The 14,719-nt window shown below is 40.1% G+C and overlaps 1 protein-coding gene across 1 annotated transcript in view; it reads left to right on the forward strand.

Moving 5' to 3' along the window:
- The window catches only part of arrdc1b (arrestin domain containing 1b), a gene marked incomplete at its 5' end in the record, with an annotated part of 45,644 nt that overhangs the window by 29,846 nt on the left and 1,079 nt on the right, over positions 1-14,719 (forward strand). Inside the window, 5 exons of the mRNA XM_079257197.1 lie at positions 4,248-4,298; positions 11,403-11,557; positions 11,702-11,884; positions 11,988-12,164; positions 13,547-13,991. Coding sequence (XP_079113323.1) covers positions 4,248-4,298; positions 11,403-11,557; positions 11,702-11,884; positions 11,988-12,164; positions 13,547-13,991 — 1,011 coding nt within the window. The remainder of the gene's footprint in view (positions 1-4,247; positions 4,299-11,402; positions 11,558-11,701; positions 11,885-11,987; positions 12,165-13,546; positions 13,992-14,719) is intronic.

Genomic DNA, 14,719 nt, shown 5'->3' on the forward strand with positions numbered 1-14,719 from the left:
ATAACAAAGCAGGCTGAATGGTATTAAAAGAAGAAATCAAAGAACATGACCCTCAGAGTGCTGCCTGAATGGTCCAGATGAGAGTGTGCTCTCTGGAGCAGGTATATGATGGCATCTTCAACCCCAAGTCCATTACGATATGCAAACTGTAATAGGTCCTGAAAGGTGTTTACTTGCTTGTTGAGATGAGCCAGTAAAAGCCTCTCCAGGACTTTCATGATGTGAGATGTCAGGGCAACTGGTCAGTAGTCACTTGGTTCAACTGGTTGTGTTTTTTTAGGCACTGGAACAAGGCAGGAGGTTTTCCACAGCACTGGGACTCTATTTTGTCTCAGACTGGTGTTGAAAAGGTGCTGGAGAATCGGACATAGTTGTTTTGAGCAGGACACAAACAAGGTGGAGGTCTCAGGATGTCCTGATGTGGAGGAAGATGAAGCTGTGTTCTGGTCCATGACTGAGCTGCAGAGTGACAGATTGGAGGCATGACAGGAAAGCAGTGGGCTTATGGAGGGTGTGTGGTCTGTTGGGCTGGAAGTAGGGGGTGAACTGAACCTGTTGAAGAATATGTTCAGCTCATTAGCTCTGCCCAGACCTCCATCAGGCTGGTCCCCCTTTAACTTGAAGCCGGTGATCTTCTTCATTCCAGACTACACATTCCTCACGTTATTCTGCTGGAGCTGACTTTCTAAGTTTCTCCTGTAGTCCTCCTTGCACTTCTTAGTTTGTGTTTTAAGTTGTTTTTGTATTGTCCTCAATAATTCCCTGTCTCCATCCCTGAAGGCTTTCTTTGTGATGTTCAGCAGCTTTTTCAGGTCACTGGTGATCCAGGGTTTGTTATTGGGGAAGCACCTCACTGTTCTTGTTGGGACGATGCTGTCCACACAGAAGTTTATGTAATATGTCACACACTCAGTCATGGCGTTGATGTTGTCTCCACAGAGGATCTTCCAGTCTGTAGCCTCAAAGCCTCCTCTAAGACCGTCTTCATCTTCAGCAGACCAGATTTTTTTAGTCTTTGTGATGACTGGTTGCTGCTGAACGATGGGCTTGTAGGTGGAGTTGAGAAGAACCAGATTATGGTCAGATCTTCCTAAAGGAGGCAGGGCAGAACAACTGTATCCATTATTCATATTTGCATAAATAATTCCAACATCTTATTTTCTCTGGTGGAGCAGCTGACAAACTGCTGGAATGTTGGAAGAATTGCAGAGAGGGAGATGTTGAAGTCTCCGGAGATCTCCATGAATGAGTTTGGATGCTGTGTTTGCAGCCGGGCAACGATGGAGCTGATGACGTCACAGGCTGTGTCTGGTGCGGTACCAGGTATTATATAAACCCCTACGAGAATAACACAGGTAAACTCTCTGGGTAAATAATATGGATGGAAGCTCACAGCTAACAGTTCGATGTCCCTTGTGCATATCTTCTCCTTGACAGTAACATGTCCAGGATGACACCATTGCTGGTTAACCAGCACTGCAATTCCACCACCCTTTAGCTTTCCGCTGTGTTGTCTACTGCGGTCACCACGGACCGTTTTAAAGCCCAGTACAGACACATTACAGTCAGGGATGTGTTCATGCAGCCATGTCTCTGTGAAGCACATAATACTGCACTCTCTGTATTCTTTCTGAGACCTTGTTAGCATCTCGAGCTCGTCCGTCTTGTTAGCTAGTGATCTCACATTACCTATGACGACGATCGGGAGAAATGGTTTAAATCTCCATAGCTTTTTCCGCTCTGCATCCTCTTCTCAGCTCAATTGGTATTTGATGTGTTGTTTCGCTGATAATCCTGATTTGGGAGAGGTTAATCAGTTGATCCCGATTGTAAACAAGTCTTTCGTTGCCATGGAGACCCATCATAACAAGCCTTGAAAGAGCGAAAATATGCAAAAAAAAAATCCTCCTTGCAGCACACCCTCCGAACCGGCATGAAATCCTCAGAAAAAATACCTAATTTGAGTTAATATTTATGCAAGAAGACTTTGTACTTTAAAAAAAAAAATCAAGATACCAAGTCAGAGCTACTACAATCTGCTGCCAACAGACGGCGCAATCTAGAATGGATCCAGTCATCCATGTTTTTAACTCCTTGTTCCAATTCAGGGTTACGGGAAGCTTGAGCCTATCCCAGCAATCATTGGTGAGAGTCAGGGTACACCTTGGACAGGTCGCCAGTCCATCACAGGACAACAGAGCAACAAACAACCATTCAGATTCTCAGGGACAATTTAGAGTAACCAGTTACCTAACATGCATGTCTGGGTGGTGGAAGGAAACTAGAGTACTCTGACAAAACCCACTCATACACAGGGAGAACATGACTCGGCACAAAAAGGTCGCTGTTTAAACCCCCCTCAGCCATGATATTGCTGTCAGCATCATGGAGGTAAAGTAATTAATTGAAAAGACAATTCAAAGTGGTTTACATGAAACATTAAACATTACAGCAGAGTGCAGAAAGCGATAACAAGTACATTAAAAACAATTATTGGGGCGACTCATCACTCCTAAGTCAGCGGAAACATGGATGGTCTGAGCACATTTTAGTGTCACACTTGAGTTTAAGTCTAAATCGAAAAAAAACCCAGAAGATTGGCTTTAATCATTTGTTAATCATAATGATTAATAAAAAAAATAAATAAAAAAAAAAACCTTTTTTTTTTTGGTGTTGTATTGTTCATATTAGTCAACATCATTCACATAGTAGCAGATTGTGACATATTGCATTAAATGTCATGTTATGATTGTTACTGTGATCACAAAACAATACATGAAAATATTCTGTTGAAGTGACATCGAACATTTCAGAAGCTTAATCAAAGCATTGCACAATAACCTCATTCAAAATGTCTAATTGGCTGGAGGTTGGGAGGGGGTGTCTGCGATTATTGAGTGCTTCTACTTCTGTATTTTAATCATGCTTGTTTGGCATCTTTGTGTGAATATTATAAAACATTCCTTCTTTTATTAGCCATGATGGAGATGGATACCATGAATGAATCGTTTGATTTTTTTTTTTCCAGGTTCTTTGGGGTTCTGCAGCAATAACTACTATCCTGCTTGCTATTTTGTATTAAAGTTTGTGTGGAGGATAATGACAGATAATGTATAAAGTGCTTATATTTACATGAGCGTACAGTCTGAGGAGAAAAAAGCCTGATTTATGAAAATAAGATCAGAAGAACGAGGTCAAACTCCGAGCTGTGTAGATCTTAATTCTTAACACTGTAAAACTGATTTTAAAGGTTTTGTAGCAGTGATGACTGATATAAAGTGAAACTGTATCTTTACAAAAATGTAAAGGTATATTTTACCAGAATAGTCAGATATTGAACATAGAAAACTGCTGTTTGTGCGGCGCTCGCACCTTACTGGGGCCCTGCTGGTGTTCCAAACCATTTCTGGCTTTTAAAAACCGTTTATTTCCAAGTTTCTACTCTGTGTTGTTTTCCTATGTTTCTCTTTTGTGCAGCTTATTTAAAGCCGGAACCAACAATGAAGCAACTGTACTGTCAAGTGTTTACAAACAGCTTAAGGGCAGTGTACTACTTTGTTTTCTTCAGCGCTCCACTGCAGCTACAAATGTTTGAAAAGGCATTAGTGAACACTTGCTAACATCAGATACATGCTCACTGAATGTGTATTCATTTGCATCTGGCAATGGCTGCAATCAATTTAACTAGGAACAAATTGGCCAGACTGATCCAGACAGGATATTAATGCATATTTTCATTGGCTTTATTGCTAATGAGACAACATAAAACCATTATAATCTTAACTTGTCCATAAGCAGAGGTTTTCCACAGTGATGGTAAGCTGTGGACGCTGTTGCAGTGCAGAGAAGGAGAATCTTAAGGCCTCATTTCATCAGTTGTGGCCTGCAAATCATTTCTCAGCTTTGCAGAGAGCTCCCTGAACTTTATCAGCTGTTACACACCAAACCATTTATCTCTGTGACGCTGGCTGATTGGTTTCGGCTGCTGGTTTCTCAAACTACAGAGGGAGTTTCAGCTGAGTTAGCTCTGACCTGAAAAGCCTGTTTGTAGCAAAAAACTCAATCCGCTGGGAAGATAGGCAAGCCCCAGAGGCACGCCGCCTCACTCGGGATGTGTGATGTGTATGCAACATGTTATAGACACGGGGGATGTAGAAGAAAACTGTGGTAAACACAACATGACTGTAATAACTGGGATTTGCATGACTTCCAGCTGTTTGGCTGACATAAACCTATCTGTTTCGCAGGAACTTTGGCACCAGGCGAACACTCTTTCCCTTTCCAGTTTCTCCTTCCAGGTGAGTGTAACCTTTGAACTCCACTCAAGCATGTTGTGTCACGCCCTCTGTTCCTGTCATTGTTGTCTCACAAATTCCAAGAACGAGGTTGACGTCAGTGGGGGAAAAAAAAGTGCAGGTGATAACCTCTGCTAGCTTACTGTGTTTAGCTCATAGATCTTTGTCTCTAATGCGGATTAGTCACTTTCACATCTGTGATACCAGAAACGTGTGGAAAAATGGCATGTAGTTAATGTTTAAAAGCTCTAGCTGGGTGATAATGAAGCTTTTTTACCATGGTTAAACAAACTTCCAACATTGTTCAATCAAATTTCTTCTATGTCAATACATTAGAAAACCAGAAAAACGCAGATAAAACAGTGACTAGCTGGGCATAATTGGTACCTGTGAGAGCAAAAAACTGCCTAGTATTTTACACTCATGTGGGCTCAAGCACAGGGGGTTTGGGTTATTTTTAGCCCCCTACCCTCTTGTACAGCCACTGTTTAATTGGTCTTCATGCCTCCATGCTTCATCGTTCCCTCCTTTCTAGCTCCAGTTGAGATCGGCACAGGGCATGTTAAGTGTCATGTAGTGATAAGTTGCTCATTGCAGAAGCAACTGTGTCGCCTGCTGCCCCCTGCTGCCTACAGTACTCTGCAAAAGTCTTGAGACACCCCCCTCATCTCTTAGTTTACTGTTTAACCAGAAAAATAAAACATAAGTCGAAAAACAGCAAACTCAACGTCATTATATGCTTTAATCCCCTTTATTCTTCAACACTGAGTCTTCTGAGACCAGCTTTCTTGTAACGTCTTTTAGTCTTTCCGCAAGAATAGTTCTTTAGACTTGCTGAAGGATTTTCCAAAGCTACTTTTTGAATTTTGGCTGCCTTTTGTTATGTTTTCTGTCAAGAAGATCCCACACTGCTTCATCATGTTGACATCTGGGCGTCCATCAGACCTGTTCCCAATCATTTTTAGTACAGTGTTTTGTCAAAACTTGCTCCCTATGTTGAAGTGTCTTACAGAAGCTCTAGCTACATCTGTAGATTTGTGCCGCCTCATGAGGGCTAGGATGCCCTGAGAGTGTAAAATGATCAAATATATATTAATTTATTATAATATTATAGAAAAATTTTAAATATTTTAAGTGTACTATATGTACTCTCCATGAAAAAACTAAAAATGAATTAAAATGACAGTAATTCATAAATGTTATTTAACACGGTGTCTTTGACGTAAGTGTCAACCCTTGATTGAAGTGGTGTCATTGTTTTGTGCGCATGCATAGAAACCATAGATAGGACGTCTTTCTGGACTGGACTAAGTGCACCGAGAGGGAATGGAACACTGGTTCTTGTGTTATTTGACATGTCTCAGTCTTATCTCCATGTTTCCCCTCCTTATGGATGGCTTCATAACAGCCATCCCTGGTGAGACCACTTACTCTTTTGCCCTCCACTTGTACAGTTTTCACATCTATTTAAAACACTCTGTACACCATACTGAGAGGTGTAAAGTTTTTAGCTAATTGCAGTAAGAATGGCCTTGCTGGTGCAGAAATATTATCTGTAAAGGTGTATTGAACATTGGACTAGAGCATTGGACTGTTTGTTAACATCTATTTAACATCCAGCTGTATGATTAGTAAAACAAATAATAAACCTATAAATCATGAGCCACAATGGAATATTCTTTAAATATCTGGTGTCATGAATTATTTTCCGCTGTCTTTTTAGTTTTGATCCAATGTATAGTTTTATAAAGTTGTCAAAGTTTCTTCCTGGAAGTACTGCTCAGTCACTTTGAGTCAAAGGTGTTTTTCCAGCCTGATTGTTTCTCACTGAGGGAACAAAGAAATACAAAAGGAAGTGGACCGTGCTGGTTCAGACACCACATAACAAGGACACTTGCAGGTTGGGTGAAATAGTAGATGGCCTCATTCCAAAGAGCACATTTAATGCTGGCAGTCTTTCCTCTCGTTCTTTTTAGATTAGTCCCTGGGTTCTGTCTTTTAAGTTAGTCTAAAAATAAAGTGAAAAGTCACTGAAACATTTGATTTGCCCACCTACAATACGTGTCTTCACCAAGTATTTACATACATTTTATGTGTTTAGATTAAAGTCAATCTACATAATAAAAAGTCATTTGTTTTTGCTGACGTTTTGTTTTTAGTTGCTTGTAGACACACATGGTTGGTTTTTGCTACCTGTGGACACACCGTGAAAGCTCCTGTGGTCTCAAGTAAGGGGCTGATAGAACATTAAAAAACAGAAATTACATATTGTAATTTTTTTTAATGTTGTTGGTAGATTGTGTCGACTGTGGTCATTTAATTGTAAAATATTTTAGTTTATTCAAGTCACAACATTAATATTGATAGAAATTAGGGCTGGGATATATGGCCAAAAAATCTCCAATTTAAAAAAAAAATAAAATAAAAAAAATCAGATTTTAATCAATTTTTTCCCCCTTACTTTAAAAGAAAAAAAATTACAAATGTCAAATATTATTCTTTTTCAAAAATGCTTTTATTGCAGTAAGCCTAGAAGTTTACCTAAATTTAAAGCGCAACTAAAAAAGCTTAAACAAGATTGTAAAAAGAGATGGAAGGCGCTGCCACTGTAAACATTATAAGAAACAACATGTTTGTACTTAGTGCGTTTCCACTGTGAGATATTTTTTAAGTTTTGATCATACATTTAAGAATAGGCCTCATCTCACTTGTGTAACTTCATTCTAAAATAAAAAACTGATAAATAAATCAAGAAAAATGCCTCCTCTTGGCAGAAAAATAGTGATTCCTTTTAGAGTATTTTGACATTAAATAACTAAACAATTTCACACATTGGCAATGAGGTAATAAAAATGAACGTTTCTTTACACTTAACATGTGTTTAGAGAAAATTGACCTCTTTGATACAAAATACTTTTTTTTTTTTTTTTTAAATCCCTGAATGTTAATTAAAGCTATATTTCTAACACACATGTATTATTATATGTATTCTTGCTGTTTTTTGTTTAATTTACACATTTTTGGCAAGAAAGACAAGCCTGTCAGCTGCATCTGGCTTCAGAGCCCTGTGGCATGTGACAATCACCCCTCCCACACTGAAAACCCTGCGTTTCAACTGCACAAAAACTAAATATCACCATAAAAACCGCTGCTATAAAAATTTTTACGATCTCGAGGTGGTTTTTCAGACATTTCGATATAGAAATATATTTCAAAAGTGTAAGGGAAACACTTTTTTTGGGTTTACGTGTCCCCAGACGTGACGTGGGCGTCGTGCCCAGGTAATTCCTGGTAAAGGTGGCGTGGTGTGGAATAAACAACGGCAAATTTCAGAGTTTAGAAAAGAAAGTGAAGGAGAAAAGCTTTGAAAATCCGAAGCAAATTCTCCACAGCAAGTAGAAAACCCTAAAATAACACTACGTGGCCACTTTGCATTCACCGCAATTACAAAACGTGATGCTAATGTGCTAAACTTTGTTCATTGGAAACACCCGCAAATCACAACTGTTGTTTTTGAAAACGTACTAATATAGTTTTTATTTTGAAAAAAAAAAAAAAAAAAAATGTAATGGAAACACAAAGGGGCACTTGTACATTTTTAGCTGCCAAGTTGTTGTGTTTATGCGTTTCTGTGGGAAACCAGCGGGAGTACGCTGACGTCACTATAAGGTACGGAAGCCCAAAAGGTGCTGGTGGGGCAAAAAAAATATCCACATTTTCATAGGAATAAATCTTCATAAACAGAAAATTCGAATTAATTGATTAAATCGATTAATCACCCAGCCCTAATAGAAATCCATTCATCCATCCATCCAACCACTCACATATCCATCGAACCCCTCACACACCCACCCATCCATCCATCCAACCACTCACACACCCATCCATCCAACCACCCAACCATCCATCCATCCATCCATCCATCCATCCATCGTCCATTCATTTGTCCATCCATCCATCCATTCTTCCTTTCTTCCTTCCCTTCTTCCTTCCTTCCATTCTTTCATCCATCCATCCATCCATTCATTCTTGCTCATGGGAAGCTGGACGGTCCATCACAGGGCATTAGTAGCAACGTTGGCAGAAATGCGATAGTAGTGTTATTCAGCTGAGTCTTTGATGCCGGCGGGGTTTGTTTGTATCCTGAGCAGGTAGCTGAGATCAGATCAGAAAAGGGACACGTAAAGGATGTGTTGTATTGACAGCTATGTAAACATGCATTTATAACATGGTCACCCTGGACACATTGGCACCAAATTCCAATAGGGTCTTGGTTGCATATTTCAGTGCTTAATATCTTAAAGGTTGTCCGGACTTGTAAAATTAAGATGGTACATATAAGATATAAAAAAAACATAGCAGCACACAGTCATGTACTAGTAGCAGGCCTGTGTGCTAAATGCTAACATGCCAAGTAGGAGTGACCTCCATGTTCATCTTATATGTTGAGTGTGTTCATATTGTGCAGACAATAGGTTGTAACTGGGGGATTTTCTCAGTCACTTTCAGCTCCCCAGTGTTGTGTGTCTCCAGGGAAAGTTGTCTTGCTGCGTTTGTCCGTTCCCTCTCGGTACATTGTTGGCTCTGTTTGAGCTGCCGAGCCATCTACAGGGAAACAGCCACGATCTCTCTCTCTCCCAGTAAATTGTTATTGACAGCAGCCAGAGCAGCACCCAGAACAGCCGTCATCCTCCTGGAAATTAACATCTGAATGAGGATCAGAGACACAGGAACCCTTTATAATTCGGAGGAAGATGAAGTTGCTCAGTTGATGTTTTGACAGCACATTAATCACCTTCTTCCACACCTGTTTGTATGTTTCTTTGTAAACTACTTGTATGGTGAGAGTAACAGACGATGTTTGAAGCTTGACATGTTTTTTTCCCTCTCCTCTGGCTCTGATCTTCTCTCCCTCTGTCTGTCTGGCTGCTTCCTCCCCAAATAGTTATTTTTATCCCACTATTCTTAAATTTCCTACCCTCCAGACACCCCCCCCCCCCCCCCCCCCCCCCCCTCTTTCCTCCTCTTCACTGTTCTTTGAGTCACAAAAACATTTGTCCTCCTGCATTCAGAGGAGATGTAGAGGGATCATTTGGAAATCTCTTATATCCAGTGACAGATCTGATGGAGATCTGTTTGGATATGGGTAATTTCTGGCCCTCCCCGATCTGCATAATGTTCATACTCTTTTTTTTTAAGCATATTTGTTTGCATTTTATGCTGTAAAATGTGCATAAATTGAACAAGTTTATGAACAAAACAAATTACATCACCCAGTTGCTTACTTTATGCACTTTTATGTGTTATGATTTAAACTCCTTCATATTTTGAAAGGTTATTTTGTTTTTTTCATTTTTAAATTAATTAAAAATAAATCAATGGAAGACTTATAGCAGAAATGTCATTTGTAAGTTCAAGTCACGTGTAGTTGTAGTGAGTAATCTGTTGCTTTGTCTGTTTAAAACACGACATTGTCGTCATGTCCAAGGAATTTAAAATCAGTACTTCCCATTTAGCTCACAGCGCTGATCAATGGCTTAAACTAATTAATGTCCCTGCGATTTGGACAGTTTATTTGCTCTACTGAATTTGGGAAACCTGTAGAAGAACATGAAATTTATTTAGATTAGTAAATATGCTCTAATCTTACATAATAGATGTTTGTTTACCAAATCCATCTGAGCCTGCAACTGTAAGAAAATTTCTCAAACTTAATATAAACTAAGAGTTGCATTTTAGAGAGCAAAAAAGTGACACACCAGTACAAGAATTTTGCACACTAATGATCCAAAAAATCTGAATCGGCAAATTAAAATAAAAGTTTTAAATAGCTTTGATATTTAATAATAATTATTAAAAAACAGCAAGAAATTTGATCCAAAATGTATAGGTCCAGTACGTATCGCTAACATTACTAAACAGTAACAACAGTAAACCCAGTAAAACACTTGTTTATAATGGGTCTGATGGTTTATTTGCCTTGGTTTACAATTATCTAGGGCAGCTCACAACAAAACCAGAAGGTTATGCTCACAGTGTTGAGTACATGTCAGTCTAATTCAGTTCACATTATGTTCGTAGAAAGGTAGCACTAAGCAAATGCTTATGCCTTTGGTGTTAAGCTTGTTGTTAACAGATGCTAACATTAGCAATCAGGTTACAGTGACTAACCTCTCTGGGTGGGTTTTAAGTAGGGCTGTGACGATACTCTTTTGTCCCAATTCGATTCGATTCTGATTTTTTGGGTGCCGATTTGATTTAAATTGCGATTTTCACATTTCTTTGATATTGCTGATTTTTGTAGATTAAAAACTAAATAAATTATAAAACTTATTTTTTTGGTCGTAATATTTCTTGATTTCAATTAGAAAAAAAACAACACAGTAGCCAGATCATCATTCTGCTGCTATAACGCCCCAGAAGACAAGTAAAAAGACCAATAAAAACAATAAAAATGACAAAATTTTTATAATGGATTATTCTTATTTGTTTGGGAAAAAAAAGATTTTTTCACAAAAAATCGATTTTAAAGTTGTGAAGCAAAAAAATCCCGATTTTCGATTTTTCAATTCGATTTTCCCACCCTTAGTTTTAAGGGGGAGGATGGAGTTGGATACGGTGGATCTGGTATTTTTATGCTGGTCTTTTATTCGTTCCAATTTTTTAAACCTAAATGTTTTCATGATGGATGGGGCTATAACAGCTGGATCTGTGTTTCTTCGATACGATACAATACAATACAATGTTCAACATTGTTGCAACGTTACATCTGGAGAGGGAATGACCTACTGCAGGCAGGCAGCCTGTTTTTGTGGGGGGTTGACCTGGAAGCCAAATTATGTAACACTAAAAAAATAAATACTTAAAATTGTTTGAATTGTGAGCCCTGAACATATAATCTAGAAAAGTTTAATGTTTTTAATGTAATTATAGAAATTAATAAACTTTTCAATGATCTGATTTTTGGAAAGGGTCTGTCCAAGTGACTTTATTGCAGCTTAAGTCTCAAACTCTGGACTGATTTACTGTTAAAATTTAAACAAACTTTTCTCTAAGTCTGAGTGACATTGGTCCTATTTTGACCTTGTATCCCGACCCACCCAGCAGCTGCTGTTCCCACTTCTTTTGAGGGACCCTTTGGGAAGGTTGTTTACCGCGTGAGGGCTGCCATCGACACGCCTCGTTTTTCTAAGGACTACAAAATCCAGCGGCCCTTCTACATGCTCAACATGCTCAACCTCAACGAGGTGCCTGACATTGAAGTAGGTGTTTGGTCCTTTTTGTTGTGTTTTTGCAGAGACTGGGAAATGGTAAACAATGGGGGAGGAATGTTTAATGTTTTCTCATATTCAGCATCTTTATGAATCAGCCAGTGAATCCTTCATCCCGTGACTTTGTCCCTGCAGCAGCAGAGTTACGCTGTGACCACTAAGAAGTTCAGCTACCTTCTGGTGAAGACTGGAACCCTGATGCTGAAAACTCGTAGTGACTTGAGGGGTTATGTCCCTGGTCAGGTCATTAAATTAGCCACTGAGATCCATAACAAGTCAGGGAAGGACACTGGGTGTGTGCTGGCCAGTCTCATACAGGTACGTGTTTCTTCTTTGCAAAGGAATGTTTCTTTTGCTGGCTTCTCATCGGGAGTCTGGGATGTGGTCACATATTTCAATGTCTTCATGCTTGTCTCATCAGAAAGTGACCTATAAAACCAAGCGGCCCGTATTTGACCTGCGGACCATCGCCGAGGTGGAGGGAGCCGGGGTTAAGGCAGGAAAACACGCCGAGTGGAGGGAGCAGATAATCGTCCCTCCTCTTCCTCAGTCAGCACTTGCTGGCTGCAGCCTCATAGACATTGAATATTTCATCCAGGTCAGTGTGTGTGTGTGTGTGTGTGTGTGTGTGTGTGTGTGTGTGTGTGTGTGTGTGTGTGTTTGTGTTATCACTGAACATGTCTCTTTGCTTTGAGGGGCTATAAACTGATAGATGGTGTTATAAAACACTGAAGCTGATACTCTGTGTGTATTTGCAGCTGCCACTGGTTTATTTTTTGAGGCATCAGCCATCCACATAGTGGAAAATAACCTCCTCCTGTTTGCTATTGATTGAAACTACTGCATTATTGATGATATACGCTCATAAAGTCACTCTGGAGTACTCTGTAATTTATCATAGTATTATCGCGATTATTTGTGCCATTCTTTGAGTTTCCTGACTGACTGCTTAGAGAATGATTTGACTTTTTACTTTTGCTTTTTTTCCCCAAATTATCAGGGTTTTAATTTCACCAACTGGCAGACAGTTAAAGTTATCATTAAAATAAAGAAAAATTCATTTTGTAGTGTCTCAAGGAATAGACTGTGTATAGAGATGGACGGAGTCTCCGTGGCGTCAACCCTAGGTTTCTGAAGAGCTGAATTGAAGCTTGGTGGGCGGTTCCTGCCATCGCCATCTTGGCAGGGGCATGCGCGCCGTCTCGCCCGGAGAATACATATATGGGCAAAGAGGTGGAGCTGAGAGGGGGGCTGTGAGTGTCATGGTGGATGATTGACATTTAACAAACTCCGAACTTTCTGTAGCTAAGAGCTAACCGAGCTAACCCGGAGATAACAGGAGATAACCAGCTAACGGAGGTAAGCGGGTTAAAGCTAAATCACGCTGTTAACCAGCTAAAAACTGTGGTTGCTCTACATTCTTCTGACTTGAAGCGGGAGATTGGTACCTGTCAATCAAATAGACATGCACCTAAATATGCCGAAATTCGAGATTAAATTACTTTAAAACAGGCGAGTTAGAAAAAAATTCACTCCCCCCACAGTTGTCAGGAAGGTAAACCTGACCTTTTAAACCTAAAATGAATTTTTGAACCAGGCTGTAAACATGTTTATTTCTGCTGTGAAGTTGGTCTTTTTAACATGGGAGTCTATGGGGATTGCTCTGTATTGGATGCAGCCCCTAGTGGATGAAGGGGGAACTGCAGTTTTATGCACTTCGCATAGGCTTCACTTTTTACCGCCGAAGACTCCGTCCATCTTTCTGATACGGTCTATGGTCTTGAGCACCTAAACCTAAATGGTGTTTATTATCTGCAAATAGCAGCAAAATGTAGGATTTTCATGGTGCAGTTGCTGCCTTTCAGCTGCCACATGAAAAACCGGTGCAGTGGATTTTGAGTTTTTCACTTGTTTAAAATCCAACATGTCTAAGCGGAGTGAGAACACAACTAATAAGTCTTTATTTCTGACCTGTTCCAGGTGTCACTAAAATCTCCAGAAGCTGTCGTCACTCTGCCCATCTACATCGGTAACCTCCCTGTGAACTTGTCTCCCTCGAGGCTCATAGCCACCAGTCCGGTGGCCCCCTGCGCTGCAGGGGTGATGCCCAGCGCCCCACCAGCAGAGGAGGAGCCAGAGGATGAACTGTGTGCAGGAGGGATTGCTAGTGAGGAGATTCCCACCAAAAGTCACTCTCAGCAGGACCCCACAGGGCAGCCGATCACCATGTCCCCCAGCGCTTTCAGCCACGCACCAGGCGCAGCGCTGCCTCCCGGTCACAGACGACTCGATGCATCCGCTCCACTGTTCTGCGTTTCTACTGGAACCACCATACCTTTTTTCACCGAAGGAGATGTGACTCCAGTTCCCACCTCATGTTCGCTCATTCTCCCTCCAGAGTACAGCAGTTGTGACTACCCTCATGGTTAGTGCGCAGAGTTTTCATCGTCCAGCCTCTAAATGGGCTGTCAGAGGTTTAGTGAGCTCAGCTGGAAAACCTGATGCAGGGCTAGCTGTCAGGCTACAAAATTAGATCACTTTATTTAAGGTGATTTCTGTCTGCAGGAGTTCATGGATAGTTTTAACTATTGGAGACAAATCCTCCTCTTTCTCAGTATCCATAGTCGGAACAAGAATTGATTGCAGTCAATAGAAATGATTTTATAGGCTCTCATATTTCAGAGAAGGAGCTTCGCTGGCATTAGGGGAAATGTTTGTGAAGCAGCGTGGTGATTGGCTGTTAACTGAACGGCTATGATCCAAATGACATAATTACATAATAACTGATCGACCATTGAAACCATTGAAATAAGTTGGTCGTTTAAAGACATTAAACACATGTCAATTAAATTGAAACCAAGAATACATTAAGCCTCCATCTGATAGAGGAAAAATGTTACATTTGCTTTTTCCTTCATATGGGCTGGTTTTCACGTCTGTTTCTATCCGATGTGCGAATGCAACCAGAGATAACCCTAAAATGCCCCTTTCGTATAACTGTTTAGTCTGAAAAAGCTAAATGAAATTCTGCTTTGCAGCTTTCAACTTATTTTTAAAAATATTTTTGTCACAGATGCCGAATTTGTAACAGAAATGATAAGATTTCCTCATGCATGGTTGTTCTTCAGTGAGAAACCGCATTAAAGGCATAAA

The sequence above is a fragment of the Telmatherina bonti genome (assembly GCF_933228915.1).
Source record: "Telmatherina bonti genome assembly, chromosome: 17".
Classification (NCBI taxonomy): Eukaryota; Metazoa; Chordata; class Actinopteri; order Atheriniformes; family Telmatherinidae; genus Telmatherina; species Telmatherina bonti.